The sequence below is a fragment of the Phasianus colchicus genome, chromosome Z (assembly GCF_987193195.1).
Source record: "Phasianus colchicus chromosome Z, bPhaCol1.hap1.1, whole genome shotgun sequence".
In the NCBI taxonomy this organism is placed as follows: domain Eukaryota; kingdom Metazoa; phylum Chordata; class Aves; order Galliformes; family Phasianidae; genus Phasianus; species Phasianus colchicus.
In genome coordinates, this window is record NC_143476.1 from 75,150,596 (window position 1) to 75,177,636 (window position 27,041).

The 27,041-nt window shown below is 37.4% G+C and overlaps 1 protein-coding gene across 1 annotated transcript; it reads left to right on the top strand.

Moving 5' to 3' along the window:
- Positions 1–22: 22 nt before the first annotated feature.
- Positions 23–27,041, top strand: DHX29 (DExH-box helicase 29). The gene is made up of 27 exons (XM_031609481.2): positions 23–221; positions 1,849–1,928; positions 2,572–2,685; positions 3,228–3,357; positions 3,746–3,888; positions 4,300–4,425; positions 4,760–4,886; positions 5,153–5,314; positions 5,915–6,080; positions 7,111–7,234; positions 7,637–8,233; positions 8,984–9,127; positions 10,585–10,761; positions 11,655–11,795; positions 12,944–13,088; positions 13,312–13,432; positions 14,127–14,211; positions 15,187–15,275; positions 16,181–16,309; positions 17,142–17,217; positions 17,938–18,162; positions 18,948–19,084; positions 19,442–19,535; positions 20,240–20,542; positions 21,082–21,213; positions 22,219–22,315; positions 23,083–27,041. The coding sequence occupies exons 1-27, from the start codon at positions 23–25 to the stop codon at positions 23,136–23,138; spliced, it is 4,119 nt and encodes a 1,372-aa protein (XP_031465341.2). The 3' UTR covers positions 23,139–27,041.

The following is a 27,041-nucleotide window of genomic DNA, read 5'->3' on the forward strand; positions in this document are numbered from 1 at the left end:
CCGCTTCCGGTACGGGGTCGTCATGGGCGGCCGCAGCAAGAAGCACCGCGCCGGCGGCGGCGGCTCGGCCCACGCCGCCTCCGCCGCCGCCGCGGCTACCGCCGCCGCCCGATCGCGAGCCGCCGCCGAGGCCGGTGCCGCCGCTGCTGCCAACGAGGCGGCGGGCAGTAGAGCGGCCCCGCGGCCGTCGCCCGCCTGCAAGGAGCCCCGCGTCAAGCAAGGTGGCGGGACCCGGACGCGGGCATCGCGTTCGGATCTCCTCGTACGGCGGCTGTGTCGGGGGGAGGCGGGGCGGGAAGGGGCTGGTCTGGAGTGAGCGGGCCTGAGAGAGCGTAGCCCGGAGTCCGTCCTAGCGGAGCTCCGGGCCTGCGCCGGGCCGTCCCGCCGCGGGGAGTTCCAGGGCGGTCTTGCGGCTGCCTTCCGCTGAGGTGATCGCAGACAGCCCCCTCAGTAGGCTGCCGGCCTCGCTCGTGTTGGCGCGGTGCTTTTCCCATCTGTGTACAGAGCCGACTTAGCCTGGGTTGTGTTTATTTTCGCGTGGTGTGATTTTCGAGGTGGTATCAGCTGCAGGGCTGGCAGCTCCCGGTTGGGCTGTGGGAGCGGCAGAGGGGGCTGGGAACGGCCCTGAGCTGGTACCTCACAGCACTGACAGCTTCTTTTGGCACACCACGTCTGTCGGATGCGGTTCTGATGCCTGGTAGTGCCAGCAGCAGCCTGTACTGCTGTCTGTGAGAGAACCACGTAGTGGTCTGCCTGTTGGAGATCGCTGCCTGTTAATACGAAGTCCTGCAGTCTCTTCCAGTATGCTGTGTTTTAGACTCCCTGAGCCTCTCAGTACGTGCTCTGTTTTCTCAAATCTGGCTTCTGATGCCTTTCATGCCTCACATCTTCAATACCATAATTCTCAGTTGTTCTCAGAAACTGAAGAGTGGTCAGGTGCTGCCCAGAGGTGTGGTTGAGTCACCATCTCTGGAGCTGTTCAATAAATGTTTAGGTGTTGTGCTAAGGGATATGGTTTAATGGGGAAACATTGATGGCAGGTAGATGGTTGGACTGGATGATCTTGGCAGTCTGACCTGGATGATTCTATGATTCTATCTCATTTATATGCTATGGTCAAAAACAAGTTGGTTTAAGTGATAAATAAGTTAGCATAACTCTAGTACTGAACAGTTGGACAGAGTAGCAGTAATTAGCTTGTCAGTGCTTTACTGCTGTCTGTAGCTCCAGACCAGAGTTGACTACTTTTTCTGAAATGCTGTTCTCTGCATCCAGTCCTGACCCAGCAGCAAACTGTCCTCATGCACCTTTACAGGCTGTTCAGTGCTGGCGTGCTGTCCTGCCTTCCTAGAGGCTGGGAGGCAGCAGTACCTCCTAGAGGGCCTCACTCTGTCCACTGATCTGTAGGGTGCTAGAAGCTCTGAGGTTATCTGGCTTATGTGTGGTTGCGCAGCAACAGAAACAGCATATGCATTTTCAAAAAGGATGACATCCAGCAACAAGCTGTGCTGTGAGAGGCCAAAAACAGGTATCACCTAGGTAGAAACAGGTCAGACATGCAGTGATACTTCCAGAGGTTACCTTTACGTTCTCCCACACCAATTGTAGCTGAGTAACCTAGCTAGATACCATTTCTACTCAATATCCTCTTCAACTTCCTTCATTACCATTCCTTGGTAGAAAGTCTTTCTGTACCATTGATCTTGTATCCCTTATGCATGTGCATGTTACGGGCATAATAGTATAATCCTTCTCTGTGCTAACCTTCAGATGTTAGATCTGCTTTAAAACTATAAAGAATGTTTTCTGTGCTCTGCTCATGTAATCAATGGTAACTGCATTTTGCAGGTCCAAAAACTTACAGTTTTAGTTCACCAATAGATTCCAGTGCTGCTGCAGCTGCAAATCTAGATAAATCTATTCTTAAGGTGAGTATCTTTATGTGAAACAGTTTTGTTTTTTATGGTACTATTTTACCTGAGAAATGTTTACTCGTTGCTATGCAAGTAAGCAACTTTCGTGTATTAGACTTTGGTGCTTGAGCTGCTTGAGATTTTGAGTCTGCCTTGAGAAATAGAGTAGACTATTAGGCCAGAACACCTGTATTTGTTTCAGTGACAGAAGATGCGTTACGTGCTTCATGTTTTAGGAATGCTAAGGATACTAGAATTACTATATCTAGATTTTTGTAAGCCTGATAAGGAAGATAGTCTCAAAAGATTGTCTTAATGGTCAAGTTATTTTATATCAGTTCTTTTATAAGTGGAAAAGAAAGATCTTGTTCATTACAATAGGTTATTTTCTTCCTTACACTGTAGCAAAGGAAGTAGTTTCTCCCTTGGAGGTGTAAATGAGAGTTTCTTGATTGGAAATGAGTTGTTCTATTTCAGGTAGAAATATACAATAAAAAGAAGAATAATCTTTTTGCAAGAAAGTTTTACCACATTCGTGGAAAACTAGAGAAGTATGTATTTGAATGTCTGTATTTCCTTTACTCTGTTATGAAGAGAATTGAAATATCATGAAAACTTGTAATATTTTGCTTTACAATGACTACTTCTCCTTATGCAGGTAATGATAAGCAGTAATTTGGAGAAAAGGATTATTGATATAATCAATGACCATAAAAAACAAAACAATGACAAAGGAATGATTTCCAGAAGACTGACTACTAAGAAACTACAGGTAGAGTTTAAAATGGTGTCCTCTGACCTTGCTTATTTAGACTGTCTGTTTTTCATCATTTATACTCCTGTGTATAGTACAAACTAGTGTACTTTTCCATTAATTTCATTAATAATTAGCCAGTGGAATCAGTTAGTATGTTTATCAGAAAAGATGTCTCTGTGCTTTCAATAACCACAGTCACTTTCAAATAGATAGCATAGTAGACCGTAATCTCTATTATTTTGTTTTCTATTCTATTGGTTCTGTACCATAGCTGAAAAATTGCAGGTTTATCTTTCTAACCAGAAAATACGTACACTGTATCAGAGATAGGAAATGGCTTTATTTCTGTGTATGTGTATATACTTACAATTTAAATTAATTAGTTTTGTACTCAGAACAGGATTTTCTACTCCATTTTTTGATAAGTTAATTTATCCTTTTTATGTCCATTTAATATCAGTTATTTGGAAAGTGGAGAAATAGGAGCATGAGCTCCTATTAAATTATTAAATTGATACTTCAAATACTAATATTTTAAAACTCATTATTATTTGTAGGATGTGTACATGGCTTTACAAAGGTTTTCTTTTAAGACTGAACACATTGAAGATGCAATGAAAAATACACTTTTATATGGTGGTGATCTTCATTCTGCACTTGACTGGCTTTGTTTAAACCTTCCTGATGGTAAGTATGGTGGCAGAGAACTGAATACAGTTTTTAATAGAACGATATGACCAGCTCTAATGTGAGAATACTTGACAGTAGCAGTCAAATAGGTTGTTTCACTAACACCAATAGACACAACAGTGTTCTTTTCCTAGTTGTACTGTTGACTGTTTTTGTGACTTTTTATAGTCACAGGTTCTTTTCTTCCTACCTGTAGAGTTTTTTGAAAGTCCAAAAAGCAAATACTGACCTACCTAAATGTTAAAGGTCAACTGTTATTTCAGACATACTGTTTTTGCTTTACGTTCTTCTAGTTGGTACCTGACGTGCTTTAAGTGATAATTTCAGTAGTTGTTTTTGACATAATTTGTGACTTGTTTTGTATTTTTCTCAATTTTTTTTGAAGATGCCTTGCCTGAAGGCTTTAGCCAGCAGTTCGAAGAGCAGCAACAGAGACCTAGAGCAAAATTTTGTTCTCAAGTGTCACAACGTGAACCTCCACCTCGCTTAACAAATAAGAAAAAAAAAGAGAATTGCCCTGAAACTAAGGTAATTGATGAAATTTATTTGTATGTGGTGGTAAGGGAGCACAAAATTTTCTGAAGCATGGAATTTGCAACGACTTCAGCACTGACATGTCCAAATTTTGAAAATAGGTTATGCTTAATAATTGTCTCATTATTTTAACTGTAATGGAGCAGTCATGTGGAAGTTAACTTTTTTCCATGTGAAGTCTTTTAAATTCTATAGTTCATTGTTTGAGTTAATTAATTGTAAATCATAGGTGATTTTTTTCTCCTGGAATGGATTAATTTTCTTCATGACATGAAAGACTATCATTTGTACATGATAAAAATCAGCTTAAATGATAATCTTAAACAGTAGTTTCCTTAATACCGAGATAAATGTCAGTGCTTTTTCCTTACTGTTACTACTCGTAACTTTGATTACTCTCCCTAGGAGACAAATACAAAGGAACAGAAAGAAGTGAGTATGAAGGAGTGGATTTTGCGGTATGCTGAGCAACAGAGTGATGAAGAGAAAAACGAATCTGTGAAAGAGACAGATGAAGAAAAGTTTGACCCAGTAAGATGTAATATTTGACCAGTACGATAGAATGTTTCATGAGAAGTCCTTCAAAATCTGTTAAGTCTCATACATCTGCAACTTGTGGATCTGATTATTTAAAAACTGCAGGTTGAATAGCTAGTCTATTTTTAAGTTATCTTAAGATTTTACATCATTGCAAACAACTGAGTGGAGATGGTCTGTAAATCTAAGAGGTTTCAACTGTTAGTTATGTAAATGAGGAATGAATAGTTTTTAAGTTTGATATAAAGAATCGTGTAACTTTTACTGAACTTAAAAAAAAAAAAAACACATTAATATTAAACTTGTAATTAATAATTGTTTGAAATAGAATGAAAGGTATGTACATCTGGCTGCAAAGCTTTCAGAAGCAAAAGAACAAGCAAGCGTCTCCAAGCAAGACAAAGACAAGCAAGGCCAGAAGGTGGCACAAGAGAAAATAAGAAGAATTCAACAAGGTAGCAGCAAGCAAATTAAAGTTTTATTTTGTGGCCTGTGTATCTGTTAGTTAAATAGGTTGTTTGAGTAAGATTAAATTCATTTAATCGTGTTTCATACTACTGTGTGAACTACAGAACTTACTCTTTTCACAGGGATTAAATCAGAAAAAGTCTGTATCACTTCATTAATTTGAATTTTGGGGTTCTCAGTATGAATTTATGTAATTAATTAAACACAGATAGTCAGCAGTTGATGAGAGTAAGTTATATTCTCTCTTTGACAGAAATGGCAATGCTTGAAGAGCATCCTGTCTTTGATCCAGCTATAAAAACGTCAAACCAACAACAGAAGGAGAAGAAAAAAGCTCCCCCACCTCAACCTCAAGAAACCACTTTAAATTTGAGTTTGCTTGAAAAACCCGATGGTACTGCAAAGGAAGAAAAAGGTTTGAAAGTTGTTCAGTACAAACCTGGCATGTACAACAGATCTATAGTATCACTTTGTTAAGGATTATATGACATTTCAGTATGCAGTTGTGAAGTTCTGGTGGTGGGGAAAGGCAGGTGGGCTGTCTCTCTGACCTAACTGATTTGGTAGGCTCTGTATTTATTTTTTAATGCTTGATGACAAACTATTTCTGGCATAGTTAGGTCTAAAATCTTGCATTTTTTCATTGCTGTGGGACTTATGACTATTGCCATTAATTGACACCCTCTCAACTTTCTGCGCTATACTCATTTTCGAATTATTATATTATTTTTGGATAAAAACACTGGTGAAAGCTCTTAAATTACTGAGTTATCAACAATAGCAAAAAGAATATTGCAGTTAATTTTCTGCTAGATACCTCATTCTGAAGAAGCGGGGATTTCTCTGAGGTATCAGCACTAGTATTTTATATTTATTTTATAGACCTGTACAGCACTTTAGAAAAATATCTGGTTCAATAAAAACGTGTTTGAACCAAACTTTAAAAATTCTTAATTATAATAGATTTAAAATGAACTTTAGGAAAATTAAAATGTGTATCATTTTACTCTTGTAGCCAAAAAGAAAGAACCACTAGATATAAGAAATTTTGATTATAGTGCTCGGAGCTGGACTGGTAAATCACCAAAACAATTTTTGATTGACTGGTGCAGGAAGAATTTTCCCAAGAGCCCAAATCCTGCTTTTGAAAAGGTTCCAGTTGGAAGATACTGGAAATGTAGGTATGTATTTCTCATGATCTCAATTTTCTTTTTGGTTCATTTAAATACAGAAATGCTGGTTACTTGTTTTGTCAGGTTGATCTGGATTTAAGTGGATAAAAGGGTGTTTGTCTGAGGTGATTTTTGTCTAGCAGGGAGATATTTTTACACTGGATGGCTCTACAAAAGTAATTCTAAGGCTGGATACTATGGCAAAAATGAAACTGATCCCTTGAGGGGGTTAGCTTATCAAGCTTCAAATTCTGTTCTGAAGCAAATTCTGGGAGATAATTTTGGACAATTGACTTCTAGAATTCTTGTTCAAAGCAACATGTTAAACTTTTGGTTTTAGTCATACAAATTTTTTTTTGTATTCCCCTTTTGAGATTTCTTTTAAAGTGGGAGTTAGAGTTTTGTGAAAGCTACTAAAACATTCCATTTCTTTTTGAATGTTTATCTATAATACAGTGCTATGAAATAGAACATTATTATATACCCATAAGGTAAACATGGATTACAAATTAGCAGTACCTCTTTGAGGAACTAAGTAAAATGAAAATCCCATCTTGCTCGAGGTAGAAGCTATGAACAAAACATTCAAATAGTTCTTCTGAGACTATATTAAATCTGATTGCTGTTGTGTCTGGCATGTATCTGCTAACAGTCTGCTGAGATGTTAACATCTGTTTAACTGTCCTTTCAGTATCTAATCTGTGTTAAGTAATTATAGAAATACTGAGTCCTTTTTCCAAAGCAGCTAATCTTAATGGTGTTCTATATGTATATAAATACTTCTGATTTAAAGGAGATAAAGACAATGTAAGAGCAGGGAGTGCAAATTCTCTGCTGAAATCTCCTGAAACTTTTCTGCTATTCAGACAAACATTATCAACTATCTCTGATTACTCAACAACTTTTTGTAATAGTGAACTTGCTTAGTTTTCCTGTTTTTCCTCATTAATTTTTTTGTTAAAAAAAAAAAAAAAAAGGTGTGCTGTTTTATATAGCTAGGAAAGATTAAGAGAAATGCCTGTATGAATCTGTGTTTAAGGGTCAGAGTTACCAAGTCATCAGATGATGTAATGACGATGTGTCCTACAATCGTAACAGAAGATAGTATGCAAGCGCAACATTTAGCTGCTACTTTGGCACTCTATCATCTAACCAAAGGACAGGTAAGACATAGGTGTTTCTGTTTTCAGCATGGAATCTCTTTGCGTTTTTACATTGTAGTATCTTTGGTTAAATTCTAGAAACAGTTGACTCAAATATTACCCATTACATTATTTGCTTGGGTTATACCTTAATTTGCTTTTACTGACAGTCACGTGCATCAGAGCACATGGAGAGGAAGTTAATCTGTAGTAAAACTGTTATTTCAGTGTTGTGAAGAACACAAGCTTGTTGAGGCTATAAAGCATTGTTGATACCTATGTTGCTGTTTTCATAGCTTCTGTTTTTAGAAAAGGTCCTTATTTCATGTTTTTTATCTTCTGATACTCAAGTTCGTTTATGCATAACATTAGCGATACTGCGAGTAGTGTGCAGAGTGACTTTTTAAATTTTTTCTCCCAAAGTCAGTTCATCAGTTGCTGCCTCCTACCTACCGAGATGTTTGGCTAGAGTGGAGTGATATTGAAAAGAAAAAGGAAGAAGAAAACAAAATAGAAACTAACAAGCCACGTGATAACTTTATTGCTAAATTATTAAACAAACTAAAACAGCAGCAGCAGCTACAATCTGAAAAGCGGCCAGAAGTATCTGAAGGTCCTGAAGATTCCTGGGAGAACCTAGTTTCTGATGAGGACTTCAGCAGTCCCTCCCTTGAGACGGCAGACATTGATAATTTGGAACCTTCAAGGAATTTGTTCAGAAAGCTGCAAAGTTCATCCAGATACCAAAAATTTCTGAAAGAAAGACAGGAATTACCTGTATTTAAGCACAGACATTCAATTGTAGAAACTCTTAAAAAACATCGAGTAGTTGTTGTAGCTGGAGAAACGGGCAGTGGGAAGAGTACTCAGGTGCCTCATTTCTTGTTAGAAGACTTGTTGCTGGATGAGGGAACAAGTAAATGTAATATTGTGTGCACACAACCCCGAAGAATCTCAGCAGTGAGTTTGGCCACAAGGGTTTGTGAAGAGCTAGGCTGTGAATCTGGACCTGGAGGAAAAGTAAGAGGTGTCTTTATTCCTATTTTTAATTTTGATCAAATGTAGGGAGCTGAATACTTGTTATAAAGCAAAACACATAATTATTTGATTATGTAAGGAATAGTAAAATGTGTTTTTTTTACCATGTCTGCTGTTTTTTATAGATTGTCATCTTTAGACCTCTGAGTATGCATACATGATTTCTTAAAAAAAAAAAAAAAAAAAATTAACAAAAGTGACTAAGAGGAAGTATTTCACGATGGGGATTGTCACATACTAGAGCAGATTGCTGTGGGAGGTCTCGTATCTGTCCTGAAGAGACAACTGTGCTGGATAAAGCTGAGCAATCAAATCTGTCTTGAAGTCTGCCTCAGCTTTGAGGTCCCTTCCAAATAAGCTATAATTTTATTTGTAGAAATGCAAGGTCGTGTGTGTTTTATGGTAATCTTTGTGTGAAATTCCTTGAGGGGCTCCATAAATACATTATAAAAATATTTTTAAGAACTGCCAAGAAGCCTTAGAAAGAATACTGAGCATCTCTTTACTGCTCTGGAGAAATTTACTGTCTTCTAATGTATGTTTTTGCTTTTGTAACAAAGACAAATGTGTATGGTAAAAACAGTGTGGTAGTCATTTAACTATCTAATTAACCAATTAGATAGTAACTTGTACCAAATTCTAACAGTGCTTAAATTTAATTTTGAGTGTTTGTTGTTTGTTCGCTACTTTAAATTATTGCTACTTTTTAACATATTGTTATTTCTCTTAAAGAACTCCCTATGTGGGTATCAAATTCGTATGGAGTCAAGAACAGGAGAAGCCACCAGACTGCTATACTGTACAACAGGTGTTCTGCTTCGGAAACTTCAAGAAGATGGTCTTCTCTCAAGTATATCTCATGTTATTGTAGATGAGGTTGTCAGCTCTTTTTGTTCTACAGAAACTATAGTTATCCTGGGCCTAGATTTCTAACACCTTTCTATAGATGATATGTATAAGAAAGATTGTAAGAAGGATCTGGGGATCTACAGGCCTGTCAGCCTGACCTCAGTGCCAAGAAAAGTAGTGGAACAGATCATCTGGAGTGAGACTGCTGCAGCATCTGTGGTACAACTGGGAGATCGGGCCCAGTCAGAATGGGTTCATGAAAGGCAGGTCCTGCTTTACTAACCTGGTCTCTCTCTATGATTAAGTGACCTACCTGGATGGATAAGGGAAAAGCTATTGATGTAGTCTGCTTAGGCTTCAGCAATGCCTTTGACGCTGTCTCTCACAGTGTCACATTCCCTTGGAGAAGCTGGCAGCCTGTATCTTGGACAGGTATAATACTTTCTGGGTAAAGAACTGGCTGGAGAGCCAGGCCTAAAGAGTGGTGGTGAATGGAGTCACACCCATCTGGCAACTGGTCATGAGTAGTGTTTGCCAGGAGTTGGTACTGGGGCCTGTCCTGTTTAGTATCTTTACTGATGACCTGGATGAGGGGACTGAGTGCACTGCCAGTAAATAAGCAGATGACAAATCCACACTTACTTCCATCTTGGTATCTAGGGGTAGGAGGACCCTGCAGAAGGATCTGGACAGGCAGGATCACTGGGCTGAGGTCAGTGGGAAGGAGTTGAGTAAGACCAAGTTCCAGCTCCTGCACTTTGCCCAAAGCCCGTAGCACTGTTTAGGCTTGTGACCAGAGTGTCTGGAAGGCTGCGGAAGAAACGGACCTAGGAGTGCTGCTCGACACTCAGCTAAGCATGAGCCAATAGTGTGTGCCCAGGTGGCCAAGAAGGCAAATGGTATCCTGTCTTGTATCAGAACAAGTGTTGTCAGCAGGAGCAGGAAAGTGATTGTTTTGCTGTACACTCGGCTCTGATAAAACCCATGCCTCAAATACTGTGTTTGGTTTTGAGCTCCTCACTACGAGAAAAACATCAAGGCCCTGAAACCTGTCTGGAGGAGGGCAATGGTTAGGGTTCTGGAGCACAAGTTGAATGAGATGCAGCTGAGTGAACTGAGATTGTTTAGTCTGGAGATGAGGAAGCTCAGGGGAGACTTTATCGCTGTCTACAACTACTTGAAAGGAGGTTATGGTGAATTGGAGGTTAGCTTCCTCTCCCACATAACTAGCAACAGGACTACAGGGAATGGCCTCAAGTTGTGTCAGAGGAGATTTCTGTTGGACGTTAGGAAAATTTTCTTCGCTGAAAGAGTGGTCAGACACTGAAATGGGCTGCTCACTGATGTGGTGGAGTCATTCAAAGAATGTTGTACTAAGGGACATGGATTAATGCAGAGATATTGGTAGATGGATGATTGGACTGGGTGATATTGGAGGTTTTTCGAACCTTGGTGATCCTAAGATATGTTTTTTCTTCTTCTAGGTACATGAAAGAAGTGTCCAGTCTGATTTCTTACTAGTTATCCTGAAAGAGATCTTGCACAAGCGTTCAGATCTGCATCTTATTTTGATGAGTGCTACTGTAGACAGTGAGAAGTTTTCCAGCTATTTTTCACACTGTCCCATTTTAAGGATCTCAGGGAGAAGTTACCCTGTTGAGGTAAGTGAATATTTCTTTGATTATAAAAGGCACTCTCTATGTACCTATACAGTGTTTGACTAGTTAGCATCTATAGTGAATGTAAATACATAATTTTTGTAAGAAAAATAGCTTAAGTGTGTATTTCAGTGACTAGTAGACTCTTTCCTTTTTGGAAACTTAAAATTGTTTCAATGCTTTGAATTGTAATACTATATGGTTTTAGTATTTTTTCTGATATGTTATCCATTGATTAACAGAATAACAGGAGGTAGAAGAGACATCTGAAGATTATCTAGTCCAACCCCCTTGCTAAAGCAAGTTCCTTAGTGTAGGTTGCACAAGAAAGCATCCAGGAAGGTTTTTAATATCTCCAGAGAAAGAGATGTAAAATCAGTTCTTGCTTGAGTAACGACATTTTTATTTTTCTCTGTTCTCTAGAACAACAAAAAAAAATGTTCTCTAGATAGCAAAAAAGAGGAGAGAGGTTGATTTCTCTGTACTTTCTACATACACACGCAGATACTTCCTACGTACACCTATGCAATGACAAAGTTGTACATTTTTCGTACTCGTTATAGGCTACGATAAATGCAATGTTGATTGTTATATGGGGTATATTAAACTAAGAGGATCTAAACTAAGTTTTCAAAAATCATGAAAAATTAAGCCAAATTTTCCAAATCTACTGCAGTATTAATACAGGAAAGGACGCCCCATTCAGCTTTGTGTATAAGCCTTACAGAACAAAGAACCTGCTGAATAGGCTGAGTAACCTGAAAAAGAGATGGGATCTGATGAATGTTAATAAATATCCAAATGGAGGAGGGAGGCAGGTTGTGGTGTGTAGCAGCATGACAAAGAGTAATGGCCTAGATATACCTTTTTATTTCTCTTGGGATTTTTCATTGAAGGTTTTCCATGTTGAAGATGTAATTGAAGCAACTGGCTATGTTCTAGAGAAAGACTCAGAATATTGTCAGAAATTCTTAGAGGAAGAGGAAGAAATAATGATAAATATTACTACAAAAGGAGGAGGCACCACAAAGTATCAGGTAAAATAGGTATTTCTAGTTTCAGTTTTAGATTTTTATTTTATTGCTTTCAAGTACATTTAATAAATGTAATTGGAGTGTATAAAACCAAATGTTATTTCAGGAGTTGATTCAAGACAGACACAATGGCTCTTCTGCAGTGGAAATAAAGTGTTTACTAAATATAAGTCCTTTTGTTTTTTAATCTCCCAATTCTTTTATAGCTGTCATGATTTTAATGTATTTGGTGCTGAGTTCTGTTGTTTCTCTTGTGCAGACTCCCAGGTCTAGACCTGTAAGCAGCATCAGGAAAAAGCATTTGAGTTAGTTGTCCCAAAGAATTATTCTCACTAGTGAACTGAAAAAGAAATGACAAGGCCACATCCTCTCAAGATCCTCCAGCTTGGCATGCCAAATAAAATGATTTCTGTAAGACATCAGAGGTTTTTGGATCAACTGGCTATGATTAATACTATAATTATTAATTATTAGTACTATGATACTATAATTAATTCTACAATGGCAGTTGTACTTGTTTCTGAATTAGAACTCTGTAAGGAAAGAGGTTACAAATGTCTTTTGACTTCTGGCAACTTTAGTCTGTTCATGCCTGTTAGACAACTTGCTGTCTTCAGGTTTCTGCGGGTACACTTAGTTTGGTGTGATGACACCAGTGTAACTATTCTGAATATGCTGTTCTCTGCTAACTTTGTCCAGAGTGGTGGCTAGACAGGTCATTACAGCAACATGTTTTAGTTGAAGTCAAAGTACTCTGAAGTGGTCCTCCATTTTTTATTTATTTGTGTTGAGACTCCAGTCCATGAGAATGTGGTGGCAAGCTTCTTTCTAAAGTGCTTTGATTAACAGTGAAATAACTTGTAACAGTGAAATAACTTAGAACAGTACCACCTAATGTAGAGGCCTGCTAAGTATGTATGTCTGAGATATTTATAGGCAATGTATAGTTGGCAGAACAAACATCCTTTATACATACACTGGATATGTAGATGTCTGATTAAATCTAATTCTCCCTGATGTCCATGTGAAGTTAGTCAATTGATTGTCACTTATCACAATATCTACATCAAGGGGCTTAAAGTAAGTGACAAATTAACATTCTCCTCTTGTTTTAAAACATCAAACATGATTTTTTTTTTCTTCCTTTCTAGGAGTATGTCCCAGTCCAGTCAGGATCTGGTATTGATTTGGCTCCTTACTATCAGAAGTATAGCAGTCGGACCCAGCAAGCAGTCTTCTATATGAATCCTTACAAGATCAACCTTGAACTTATTTTGGAGTTGCTTGCATACTTAGGTACTTCTTAAGATGTTTATGTACTTGTGACTGCCCTTTCTACTTACTTCCTAGTGTTTACTAGTAATAAGAATACTTGTATTCATTTTTTATATAAAATATCCTAAAATACCTTAAATAAAAATAAAACACTCAGGCCTCAGAATTATTTCCTGTTACCAGATAAAGCTGTTTGCAGATTTTTTTTTTGTCTTAACTGTTTGTCTTTATTGTAACTTTCCAGATAGAAGTCCCCAGTTCAAGAACACTGAAGGCGCTGTGCTTATCTTTTTACCAGGCCTTGCTCATATCCAGCAGTTGTATGATCTCATTTCAACTGACAGAAGATTTAGCTTGTGTGATAGGTGATGTAGATATTCTCTATAAAATCAGCTAATTAACTTGACTAATATATTCATCTTGATTTTTATGGCCTGCCATTCTTGAAAAGGGATGTTGATAATTGCACATTTGAGCCTACTTTGCACCTACAAATATCTTTTATTAATCAAAAAAGAAGTGCTTAGAAATAGTATAGGTGAAACTTATTTTATAGGTAAATAAGGGATAGCGAAACTATATCATATGAAGAATATTTGCTGTCAAATTCTAGATATTCACAGATGTACTTAAGGTCTAGCAGAGAAGGAAGTATAAATCTGTATCTCTTTTTGAAGACTTCTCTTACTTGTGCTAAAAGCTACATGTTTATGCACAAAGCTTCAGTGACAGTCCTTACCTCAAAAGCATAATGTAACGAACTCAGACTTGTAGACACCTAATTGCATTTTTTACTGTACTGTTTGTGTAAATTTACCTGGAGTTTTACAGAAGTATAGTACTTCCCCAGCATTATTGCTGAAGAAAAAATCCCTGAACTAATGGTGTTTGTAGTACTATTCTTAAAATTGTAGTAAAATATAGAAGAAGGTTTTCTTGCCTAACCATACAAGTTTTTACTCTTTCTAGTGTTCATTCTAGTTGCTTTCTTCAATTTTTCTCTCATTGTTCTGGTCTTATTGTAGTATACATATTGATTAGTGTAATTTCTTATTTTAGGCACAGATTGATAGCTTTGCATTCTGTTCTTTCAACACAAGATCAAGCAGCTGCATTTACAATACCTCCTCTTGGTGTTAGAAAGGTATGACATAATTAAAAAGGCAAAGTAAGAAATTATTTATTTCAGTGAACTGAAGTTCTACCATAAAGAACCACATGACAACCAGTTGTTCCTAGGATTTTCTCACTAGGAAGAAACAGTTATTCTGTTTCTTTCAGCAGAGGTCCTGCAGAGGGCCATAAAGAAGTTAAAAGTTGTGGAGCATCTTCTGTATGAGAAGAGGCTGAGTAACCCGAAGAAGACTGAGAGGGGATCTGATGAATGTTAATAAATATCCAAATGGAGGTGGGAGGCAGATGATGGTGTGTAGCAGCAGGGCAAAGAGTAATGGCCTAGAGCTTGAACATAGGAGGTTCTGTACTAACTTATGGAAGAGCTTCTGTGCGGTAAGGGTGACAGAACACTGGAACAGGTTTCACAGAGATTGTGGAGTTGTCTTCTGCGGAGATAGTCAATTCTGGCTGGACGCCTACCTATTGTGACCTATTGTAGGGAACCTGCTTTAGCAGGGCTGTTGGAGTTATAACTCGAGGACCCTTCCAACCCCTACGATTCTGTGATTCTAAGCTGGTGCTGTGTAATAGATTGAAGTTAACATGCTGTGAAAATCTTGACAGTGATCAGGCAAACTCTTAAACCTAATGTTTTTTCAAGGAGCTTTTTTTCTATAATTTAACAACAATAACAACTTGTTATTTCAGAAATAGTACTTTGGTTACTGCCAGGCTAGTCATATTGGCTATTTTTAGCAAATAGTAGCTGCTGTAATCTTGATGGATTATAAAAAACAAAAAGTGTTTGTGAAATTCTCACAACTTTTGATTCCTCATTAATTGGGGAAAACTGAATAATTTTCCAACTTGTGTAGTTTTAATGCTGTTGGAAATGTTTAGGAAAATAATTCTGGGTAAGAAACTAACAGTGTTTTTAAAATATTGATTTCAAAGATGAAAACTTACTTTTCTTAATTCTTTTATTTTTGCTAATTTATTTCAGATTGTTTTGGCAACAAATATAGCAGAGACAGGTATTACAATACCAGATGTTGTTTTTGTAATTGATTCTGGGAGAACAAAAGAAAACAGGTGAGGGATTTCTTTTTTTTTTTTTTTTCTATCAATAACAGACTGATAACTGGACTGCTAATGTTTGCAGGCTAGCACTGAGGAAGTTTAGTAGTATCCTTATTAACCTACAGATTAAAAACATACTAAGCTCATATAATGGCTTGCAAGATTGGGATGGAGTTTTGGACTTTCAAATGATATGAAGAATAACAAGGGGAGCTTTTTATGGATAGGAATCATCGTGGTGAAGTACTGGCTTAGGTGTAAAGTAAATCATTTTCATACTATCCCAGGTTTTAAGAGTTTTTCTATCATAAATGTGTAAATCTTTATAAAGTATATGTGGGAATACAAGAAAGGTTATTCAGAGCAGCAGCTGTGAAGCAAGTAAACAGCGTGAGAATGTAAGGCTGAGAACCAAGGACATCTCTAGAAGAAGAGTAAAAGCAAAAGGAACAGCTCATAGCTCTGACTGGATGCACAGTTAAGGAGTGTTTTTGGAGTAGTTTGTTGACATATAAAGGCAGATGGGGAAGCTGTACAGGAAGATGGGAAAGCTAAAAAATTGTGAATGTATATAAGTTATGTGAGAGCCTGTAATAAACAATCTGGATTGTTCACATCTGAGTCCATGCCTGGTTGCCACAAGTATGAACTGATTCTAAACTGCTAGGGAGATGAACTTGATAAACTAATGCTACACCTCTTTCCCAAATTATACACTTTTGTTCATCAGTTGTATCCAAGGTTCTATGATATAAAGTTTCCCCCAGGTATGCTTAGTTTTCAAATTGAACATCATACTCTCAAGTAAATACTAATAAATACAGTTTCAATAGGCAGTTACTTTTAGTCAATTATAGAATATACATCAAAATTTTAATTCTGAAATCTGAACTGGCACTTGCTTTATAATTTTTAAGGTATCATGAAAGCAGTCAGATGAGTTCCTTGGAAGAGACTTTTGTTAGCAAAGCTAGTGCTTTGCAACGCCAAGGAAGAGCTGGGCGTGTTAGGGATGGATTCTGCTTCCGAATGTACACAAGAGACAGGTACTGTACACTTGTTTGTGTAAATCACAAATACCACTGTCTTTGCTCTGAAAAAAACCAGAAGTTTCATTGAAGTTTATTTTTATTATGCAAACTAGAAAGTCAACTGTAAAACTGCAAGTAAGTTGAAGAACTTCAATGAAGTGTTAACTAGTCTTAATTTTAATTATCTTTTTAATAGTAAATCATACTCTTTACATCTGTAATGTGTTTTCTATTTAAAACTATTTCTTTTTAAAAAGTGAAAGTAGAAGCATGGTGTTATGGAAGTTGAGGAATTGTCTGCTGCCCTGCACCAAGTATATGCAAATGTTACCTCCTGAACATTGATATTTTTAATCTTGTCAGGCAGATCTATAAGCTTCTGAAATTGTGTCTATGTGGATAAGAGAAAAAGTCAAATTATGTGGCAGGTGAAGTTAGTTTTACTGCAGTGGAATAACATATTTCCTGCTTCTCTGGAGCAGAAGGGTCCTTACCTTACTGTAACTTTACCTTAACCTAAATTTTAGTTAAATGCATTCTGAAATCATAAGTGAAATGTGCATTTTTAACCACATAAAACTTCCATTTCAATTTGAGAGCAATGCATTTTAAGAATTTGTTTTGAAAATTGGATCTTTAGTGAAAATGCAGAAGAGGCAGTAAAGCTCTGCCTTCCAGGATACCACATGCCTTAATTTAATGAGCAGTTTATCCATGCATTAGGATATATGACCTCAACACCCCCAAAAAGAATATTCTTAAAGAATGAGCATCTGAAACCTGAGGTTACAACTTGAATTCTAAAGCTAAACTGCATATCCTTGATTCTTTGTTTTTGATATTGCAGGTTTGAAAGTTTCATGGAGTATTCAGTTCCAGAAATATTACGTGTGCCTTTGGAGGAATTATGCCTTCACATTATGGTATGGTTTTAGTTCTGAAATTACTGACTTTGTTAGCTAAAAAGGGGCTTGCTAAGACTGCTGTAATCTGTTTTAGTTAGCAAAGCTTTTCCCACCTTTGTGTCATGGGTAATCCAGAGCATGCTGAATGAGAGAGAATTGCATCTGATAGTACTCCACTTTAACCTCTAACTGAGAACACAAATTCAGTTAAATATACTTTGAACTGATATCTGCTGAAAGAAACAATTCCATACCCATTTCCTTCAACCTGAGTAAGTGCATGGGAAAACTAGTGCAGAAGAATGATTCCCCCCCCATTGTTTTAGATCTGAGGATTGTATTGCCAGCATTTGTAAGGTGCTTGTATTTAAAATGCTAGGTTGTAGCAAACAGTTTCACTTTGGCTGCAAATTAGTGCCCAGATGTTGAATTCTGTCTATGCAGGTTTGTCAGTTGATGCTTACTTCTTACCACCGATAACACTTCTCTGATCACTCTTCATGCCATACTAATCTTTCTGTACAATGAAGTTATGTAAACGTAGTGTAGGGAGACATCTTCATTCTTATAACCAAGATATTGGTTAAGAGAAGAAGGGACATGGATTTTTGACGGCAAGAGTTTTTCCAGTCTCCTTTGTAGCTGCTGTAAAAGCTTGTTGTTATTATTGTCTTTATTTTCACCTGATTTTTGGTAAAGTAGACTTTATTCTGAAATTTATGCCTATTTGCTCTGTAGAAATGCAATCTTGGCTCTCCTGAAGACTTCCTTTCCAGAGCATTAGATCCACCACAACCACAAGTAATTGGTAATGCAATGAACCTGTTAAGGAAAATAGGTGCTTGTCAGTTAAATGAGCCCAAACTGACTCCATTGGGCCAGCACCTTGCAGCCCTTCCTGTCAATGTAAAAATTGGCAAAATGCTTATATTTGGTGCTATATTTGGCTGCTTGGATCCCGTGGTGAGTAAACAAATATTGCCATGCTTATCTGAATTATGTGCATATTAATATATTTTTAGAAAATGTTAACTGTTTAATCCCATTTATTAAAAAATGGTGTGCTGAAAGGATGAAATATGAAATTAAAATGTGTTATTTAAGGTGAAGAGATCTGAATATCCTGGGGGGAGAGTATAATGTAAATGTTTTTAAGCTCCAGTTGCCATTCATAGTAGAGCAGTCAAACTTGGGCTGCGGTTGTCACAGTTATGACAGGGGGTATGATGCTTGCAGAAGAAGCTCTTAAATATGAGCAATACCAGTCTGGATTTGCTTGCAGCTGATGCAGGCTAACAATGTTCTGATAAAAAGTTACTGCAAATTAACTTGACATCGTAGCTTACGATGTGGGCACTGTGGTGTAGTTTACACTTTCAGCTAATCCTGGGTGCATACAAATTGGAGAATGCATAAGTATGTTAGCTGCTGAAATCTGAAAATTACAATTGTTGTTTAAATCAAAAATTCTCCTAGTAATATTGTCTAATCTAAACCAGCTGTTGTTCACTCTGTGGACTATATGGAACTAGATATGCCTGTCATGTGACAAACTGCTTTATGTGAGTTTTGAGATTCAGTACTTTAGTTTTCATCACTATATATTAGACAGTGTGTAAGTTGTCTTAAATAAGTTAATCAGAAATTATTAAATACTAATATAAAAGAAAATTTACAGTTATTTGTGTGGTACATTTGTAATATTACAGTATAATACTCTGAACTGTTTTATGCTTTACTGACTGCAGGCAACTTTGGCTGCTGTTATGACAGAAAAATCACCATTTACTACACCAATTGGTCGGAAAGATGAAGCAGATCTTGCAAAATCATCTATAGCACTGGCAGTCTCAGATCATATAACAATCTACAATGCTTATCTGGGGTAATTGTTATTTTCTTGTTCTTGTGTTACTAGCATTTTGTCATAAGTAATGCGGTTCTGAAAATATCTTTATGAAACATCTTCTTTTGAATGGTAGCACCTGAAGCTTTTCTCATGAGGATAACAATAGATTGTTAAACATGGAAACACAAAAGGATAATTTGCTTGGTACCATATTCTTTAAAATATGCTTGCTCATGTACCATTGGCATACTTGTTCTTTTTATCCTAGATTTAAAGTTGTTTTTTTTGTCTTTGTGCTGTATTGATCTGAATATTGAGTATCATAGTGCAGATATGGAGGGAGTATTATTGTACAATCCTTTTTGGTGTAATAAGATGGCTTTTTTTCCTTAGGTGGAAAAAGGCTCGGCAAGAGGGAGGACATCGTGCTGAAATGACTTACTGTCGAAGAAATTTCCTTAATAGAACTTCACTTTTAACTCTGGAGGTACATGAAATAATTACGCTCTGCACCTGATTCCCATGAAAACATCCTACCCTTTTTAAATGATAATGTATCACAGTTCTTATTTACATAGGTCACTGTGAAAGTAATGCTTCCTATTCATTTTCATGGAAAAGACAACAGATACGAAGAGCACAATAACACTGTTTGATATAGCAAATTCCCAGCTATAAAACACTATTTTTCAACGTACTCCATTGCTACTGGTGTTTCCACCAGTTATGTACATACAACAGCCTGCATTCTGTGCTTGTAAAGATCTCTAACAGTGGAGATAACCCACTGTCACCACTACTGAAATTCACCATACAGTGCCTCACTATGCTCACATTCACTGTTTGGACTCCGTAAATGTTCAGCAAGCACTGATGAATGTCAGTGAGTGTAACTTTTCCACATGGAAGAGTTCAGTGACGCACCTTTTCTTCATCTGCACTTCCATGTCAGTTTTGCAGTTACTTGTGTTGGAAAAATTCATCTTTATTTGATGAATTACCATCAGAAAGTAAAATTTATGAATTAAAATACTAACACTGTCTCATTCTTAGATGAGATCTGTCATTCAGTTTGAAAGATAAGGCACAGTCTTACTTAAATAACCTCTTAAGGACAGATTTCAGTATGTACCTGTTTCAAATTTAGATCTGAATTTTTTTACTTTTTTACTATTACTTTACTAATTTCAGGATGTAAAGCAAGAACTCATAAGAGTGGTCAGAGCAGCAGGGTTCACAACACCTACAACTCAACATCGATGGGATGGAAATGGAGCCACACAATCCCTGTCTCTCCATGAAATTGCTCTTCTTAAAGCTGTACTGACTGCAGGGCTGTATGACAATGTAGGAAAAATAATATATACAAAATCTGTGGACATCACAGAGAAGCTGGCATGCCTGGTAGAAACTGCGCAGGGTAAAGCACAAGTGCACCCCTCCTCAGTAAATCGAGACTTACAGATGTATGGATGGCTTCTTTACCAGGAGAAGGTAATGTTATGGCTCTGTCAAAGAGTTAACTAGGAAAATAGTGAATGTAGCTGATAGTGTAAAAGTGGCACTACATCTCTAAGGTTAAATAATATATGCTGATGTAAAATATATGTGAATATCCGGTTCATCTTTAAGAGTCCTTAATATCTAACATTCCCAATGTCCATTATTCTGTGAACAATGAAATAAACAAAACTGTTTGTGAAAGTGCACCCTTCTTGTTTCTTCCCACTTGGGAGAGGCTGTAAAGCCAGATGTAACATATAACATTTATCACAACCTTAACCAGAAGAGAGACATGAAATTTAAATTTTAAACAAGGAAGTTGTAGTACTTAACCAATTTCCTAGTCACTCAAAGTGGTTTAGATGTGATGTCTTCTGTAGTGTACAGGAGGTAAATTACCACCAACTATTGTGTACAATAATTTGTTTTGATTGGGTTGTTAAAGGAAAAATAAGTACTTAAATTTGATTATGTAGATCTTAGGGATTTCTGTTTGCTTGGTTTTAATTCTTGTGTTTGTTTATAAACAGGTGAGGTATGCGAAAGTGTACTTGAGAGAGACCACTTTAATATCACCCTTTCCCATTTTGCTTTTTGGTGGAGATATAGAAGTCCAGCATCGGGAGCGTCTCCTGACAGTTGATGGCTGGATCCATTTTCAGGTGTGTTGGAGTGGTGACTACTTTTTATGGTTCCATTGTCTTCTGTGTTACACAGTTAATGTTCAGTCTTGAAGTCCCTGCTTTTGAATACTATTTATGTAGGTTGAAGGGAGGGAAGGAAAGGAGAGAGTTTAAGAGAATTATAGGAAAATTTGTGTGTAGTGAAATCTTTACTTCTAGCAGGAGGAGTAGTAGTCTAATGATGTGCAGCTTATTACAAATCAGTTCCCCCTCTTCAGGAAGGAAATTGTTGCAGAGAAGGTATTTGAATTAGAAACTAAACCTTGCTTCCATCGAGTAAATGTGTGCCCTTCTGTGCAGTCTTGCAAATATGTAGGTACCTATCTATCTTTGAAACACTACTTATTTTGTGTGTTGTTGCTGAAAGAAAAAAATCCAAATGGAAAACACCTGTTTGCTTGATTTGGGATGGGTTTATCTTACAAATTTAAGATTTATTTGGGAATGGAAAAACTGAATGCATTTTCTTATTATATTTTTGTGGACAAACTGAAACAGGTCACATGCCAAAATCCTCTGCATCCTGTTAAGTGGCGAACTTTAGTTACTTGGTTACAATATTCAGTGCTCCTGTGGGCTCTGTGCTACACTCTAAGAAACCCATGAACTGCAAGTGCTTTCAGCTTAAACCTGGGGAGAAAAAAAACAACAAACAATTTAAAAAAAAAATAAAATATATATATAGACATCAATTAATAAAGTCATTGTGTGCTGGTTGTTTGATGTGTTGTTTGGTATGTACGTTCTGCTGTTCTTTAGACTGTGATGCTACAAACAACAGCTGCAAACAGATTAGAGGACACAGTATAAGCTAGTTACTTCATAAATATGCTATCCATACACTTAAAACTATGCATGTGCTTAATGTTTGTAGGAATATTGTTATAAACTTCTGTGTACGTGAGGTAGACCTTTTTAATCTGAGTTTTTGCATAGAATATCTTTGGCAGTAGTGTGAATATTTGTCTTCTTTGTTCTTTATAGGCTCCTGTAAAGATAGCAGTAATTTTCAAACAGCTGAGAGTTCTCATAGAGTCTGTCTTACAGAAGAAACTTGAAAATCCTAAAATGTCACTTGAAGGTAACTTTATTATTGCATTGCTGTTACAGTATTTACTAAATGAACCTTGTGGCAGATCTGATAAAGTGTTAGTACTCTACACCTTCAACAGGATTAGTGCAACCTGAACATAATTTCATTATTTTCAGAGAAATTCTGAAGTTCACTACAGTTCCTACATATTACCTACATGTTATTAAGCTTATCCAAAGATGCATGATGATCTGCACAACTGTTATTTTAAACATCTCAGACCAAAATGGTAGTAGTACATTGTGAAATATACTTCTCAAAAGAAAAATTAAATGACATGTGATGGATGAATTTTAAATGTTATGTGAGATATCTCACAATTTAGGATAACAGGGTGAAATTACATGTCTGCTCCTTGAAATAAGGGATGGAGGAGCTCAGCTAAAGTTTTTTTAATACTAGCTATTCAGAAGAATACTGTAGATGGAGAGGAACTGAGCTGCAGTATGCTGATGTATCTGGAGTTGCACAGTCATTTTCTCAGTTTCTTTTGTGAAATACTGAAATGACTATGACAACCAGTTCATGGCAAATTTTTTTTACAAACTTGCTAATTGCATCCTGTGGACAGAATTTGCTAGCCTTACATTAGAGTCCACCATAACCAAAAAAAATCAAAAATTTTCTTCAATTTTCTGTGATACCTAGATTCATCTTCTGATTTTCTTGATTTTTTTTTTTTTTTTTTTTAGGGGGAATCTGTTTTTAGGCTTATTCTTTTTTACTTACTGTTGTGTTTGTGTTTTCTTTCCTAGATGATAAGGTTTTACACATCATCAAAGAACTGATAAAAACAGAGAATGGTAACTGAAACTGGACATAAGTAAGAATCCAGAGCTTTGGTAATGCTAGGAGAAATGCACACTCCAACACTAAATGGAAGTATTTAAATGATTAGCTTGGTTAATGCCAGTTATGATGTGGGAAGACTGCATGATTTCTTCATATAACTTGCATTTCTGTATCATCTTTAAATATGAATGTGTACAGATGAATAAGTTTATCCTTTTATGCCAGCACCATTTATCAGAATGTATGAATGATCATGGAATTACAGAATGGCTTTGGTTGGAAGGGACTTCAGAGATATCTAGTTCCAGCTCCCCAGTTGTGGGCAGGGTTGCCACAGGTTTGATCTGACTGCCCAGAGTCCTGCTTCATCCAACTAGGAATGAGACATTCACAGCTTCTCTGGGCAGCCTGTTCCAGTGCCTCATCACCCTCTGAGTAAAGAATTTCCTCCCAGATTCTCTCCAATCTAAATCTCATTTTAGTGTAAAAACCATTCTCCACTGTCCTGTCATTATCAGACTGTGTTTAAAAAAAAAAAAAAAAGTTGATTTCCCTCCTGTTTGTAACTTGCCTTTAAGTACTGGAAGGCTGCAATGAGATCTCTGCAGAGCCTTCTCTTTTCCAGGCTGTTTAACTTCTTCCACATTTATTTGTGGGAGGGGCGCTCCATTCCCCTTGTCTTCATGGTTCTCCTATGGGTGTGCTCCAACTTTGTCATGTATTTATGCTGCTGGGGCTCTAGACCTGGATGCAGTACTGTAGGTGATGCCTTACAAGGGCAGAGCAGAGGGGGACAACCTCCCTCACCCTGAGGGCCACCCCTCTTTTGATGCAGCCCGGGATACAGTTGGCCTTGTCTGCAAGTGTACACTGCTGGCTTGCCTCAAACTTTTCAACCACCAGACCCCCTGACTCTTTTTTTTTTTTTTTTCCCCAGGGTTGATCTTGTTGAGTTCTTCTTCCAGCCTGTATATGTGTTCAGGGGAATCCCAGACTAGGTGTAGCACTTTGCATTTGTTGAACTTGCTGATTTCCTGCCTCTTTCGTTTGATTTTTGTATTCTTGGGGATGGAGAGCTCTTGCACATTCAGAAAAGCATTCTTAAAAACTGCTGGTTCTGTTTCATTCCTTTGCCCTTAAGGACAGCTTAGGTACAGGGGATTCCCAGGAGTTCCCATCCAGTAATTCCTTAAGCAGATGGAATTTTGCTCTTCTGAAGTTCAGAGTCTTGACTCTGCTCTTTGTCAGGCTGACATTCCTCAAGATCACAAACTCAACCAGGGCATGGCTACTACAGCCCAGAACTCCCTTCACTCTTATTTAATGATATTCTTGCATTGGTGAGCACCAAGTGGAGTAGTACTTCTCCTCTCATTGGTTTGTCTAATATCTGGACCAGGAAGTTATCCTCTGAAGCAAGAAGACTTTGTCAGCAGACTTCTCTTGATGAGGTGGCCTAATGTCCTTTATTATTCCATTCCTAAATTTTTGCCCACAACCTCAACCTGAACCTGGCTGTCTTTAAGAGGCAATTTCTTGCAGTCTATACATTTGTTAAGAGGGCATCTCCCCTCCCTTCCTTCCTCGTCTATATCTTCTAAAAATCTTGTAGCTCCTGAACTGCATTGTTCCAATTGTGCAATTTATCCCACTGCATTTCCATAGTAGCAATCTGGTCATAGTTTTCTAGTTACAGCACATCTTCCATCTTCTCGTGCTTGTTTCCAGTGCTGCATGCATTGGTGTAGATATACTTCAGCTGGGCTATCAGAAACATTACTTTCTAAGAGGAACCCTACTGAATTCTTTTAGGACAAATTTGAGTTTTTTCACTGCTTCTTCTTAGAGTAACAGTGTACTTGGGTCCTCCCTGTTACTCAAAACTACATTCACTTCTGCTGTTCAAACTAGTTTAAAGCTCTGTTAGCAAGTCCAGCCAGCATGCTGCCCAGAATATTCTTGCCCCACATGTTCAGTTGTGTCCCATCCAATGTCTGCATTCTTCTGTCCCTTGAAGGTGTGACTGAGATCAGAGAACCCGAAGCCCTGAGTGTGGCACCATCCACATAACCATTCATTCACCTGGTCGGTTCACCTCCTTCCCAGGTCCCAGTCTCCAAACAGAGACAGGAGATGAATGAGTGAAAGCAGGTTCTTTTATATAAAAATGGCTGTGGCCAACTCCAGGTTTTTTTGCTTCTGTTATACTGAGCATACCATTAATGGTGATGCAGACTGTACTAGTAATTCAAAATTGGGTCTTGAATCTCAGTAGGGTAGTGCTCTAGTAGATATATGTAAACAAGACAGATATTTCATATGTTGATTTTGCAAGTATTTTTTAAGCTATGAATATATGGTATTAAATCAACATATCTTACAGATATCATCATCTTTTCTGTATGGTTTACAATTTTAAAAAATGCTGTAACAAGAAGATAGTGTACCATGTTCAGATGCAGGGCGTAGCCACATGTAGTGACCACCAGCCCATCTCTCCTTCCTTTGTGTTTCTCACACTTGTTCTTACCCATTTATCCAGAAGAATTCCAGCCTTTGGCCTATCTCTGGAAGCAGTGGAATAAGTTTTGCTTTCCTACAAGCCCTCTCTTATCCTCTAATGATCTTTGTATAGTCTCATAAGCCCCTTTAAATCTCATAATGCTCATGATGACTGAGTTTCTCTCTTCTTGATTAATAAAATTCAGGCTGACTCTCTTTAGTGCTATATTGGAGCAGATCCTTAAATGGCTGGAAAAAAAAAAAAACAGTGGCTGAAGAACACAGGTCTTCATTACTCTGCTAACTTGTTCATTAATTTTTGTGCATCTGTGTGGTTAACTTCATAGAATATCAAAAATTCAAACCCCATGTCTGAGTGTGTTGTCCAGATGCAATTTTCACCAGTGCCATGACCACTGCCTTGGGCAGCCAGCCAGGACCTGACTGCTTTTTCCTAAGCTTTTTCCTAATTCCCAAACTGACTCTCCCCTGACAGAAATTGGCTTGTTTTTCTTGCTTTCATACTGAATAGTCCTTAACCAGATAACATAATGAAATGGATCCTCTTACACTGTTTACAACAATGAAGTGACAATTTCAGATCAGGATCTTAGCTATTATAGTAAAGAAACTGTTACCTTTTACCATGCAGCAGTTGCACTCTGAGCAGTAACTCTGTACATGCAGACAGTTGCATAGTACGGAAGATTTATTTCATTTGAGAAGTACGGGTTCCATGCAGCAGGTTTAGTGGTGTCTTCCTTTTTAAGGAGGCAATGAGGAAAATATATGATCTTCAAAGAGACCAAGGAAAAGGAAAATATACAGAAATAACCTGTTAGATGATGATAGAACTGGTAATGCTGTGCTAAAGAGAAACCATGAGATACTGGTAAACTGATCTGTGAACTGTAGCTTATACTCCATTCTGGAAAAAAGCAAGTCATAATGCTTTCTTAGGGCCTCTGAGGTAAAAGTAATCAATCTGCTATCCTTTATGAATTGTGAAAAGCTAATAGTGTTCCAGCTTTCCTGGAAAAGACGGGGAGGGCATTATTTTTAATTGTGAAGTCTACAACAGTTAAATAAGTACTTCTAATTGCTTAAGTTTGATCTTCATGCCTCAATTTTGCACTGTTTCTTACATGCATTCTTTTTTGTAGTAAAAGTGTAGGTATAAAAAAAAACCTATAAATTGCATTCTTGGAAGATAAAGTAAAACGTCAAGCAAGTGATTTCCTGGGTTTTGTTCTAGTTTAAATCTTTTATTTCTCTCCTTTGAGAATGTGAATTGGAGATATTTCAGTAGTTGGACAATTGTCCAACCTCCTCTTTCTTTTGGATTTGAATTTCAGATGTCAATTGGTATCTTAAGGATGACTAAACCTCAGTTTACAAGGACAAATAACAAGGACTGTTA

Bases quoted from the DNA above. Each gene is read 5' to 3' on its own strand.
- DHX29 (XM_031609481.2), top strand. From the start codon at position 23: ATGGGCGGCCGCAGCAAGAAGCACCGCGCCGGCGGCGGCGGCTCGGCC. The intron at 2,686-3,227 runs GTAGAGTTTAAA...TATTATTTGTAG, and splicing joins TGACTACTAAGAAACTACAG to GATGTGTACATGGCTTTACA. The intron at 3,889-4,299 runs GTAATTGATGAA...TACTCTCCCTAG, and splicing joins AGAATTGCCCTGAAACTAAG to GAGACAAATACAAAGGAACA.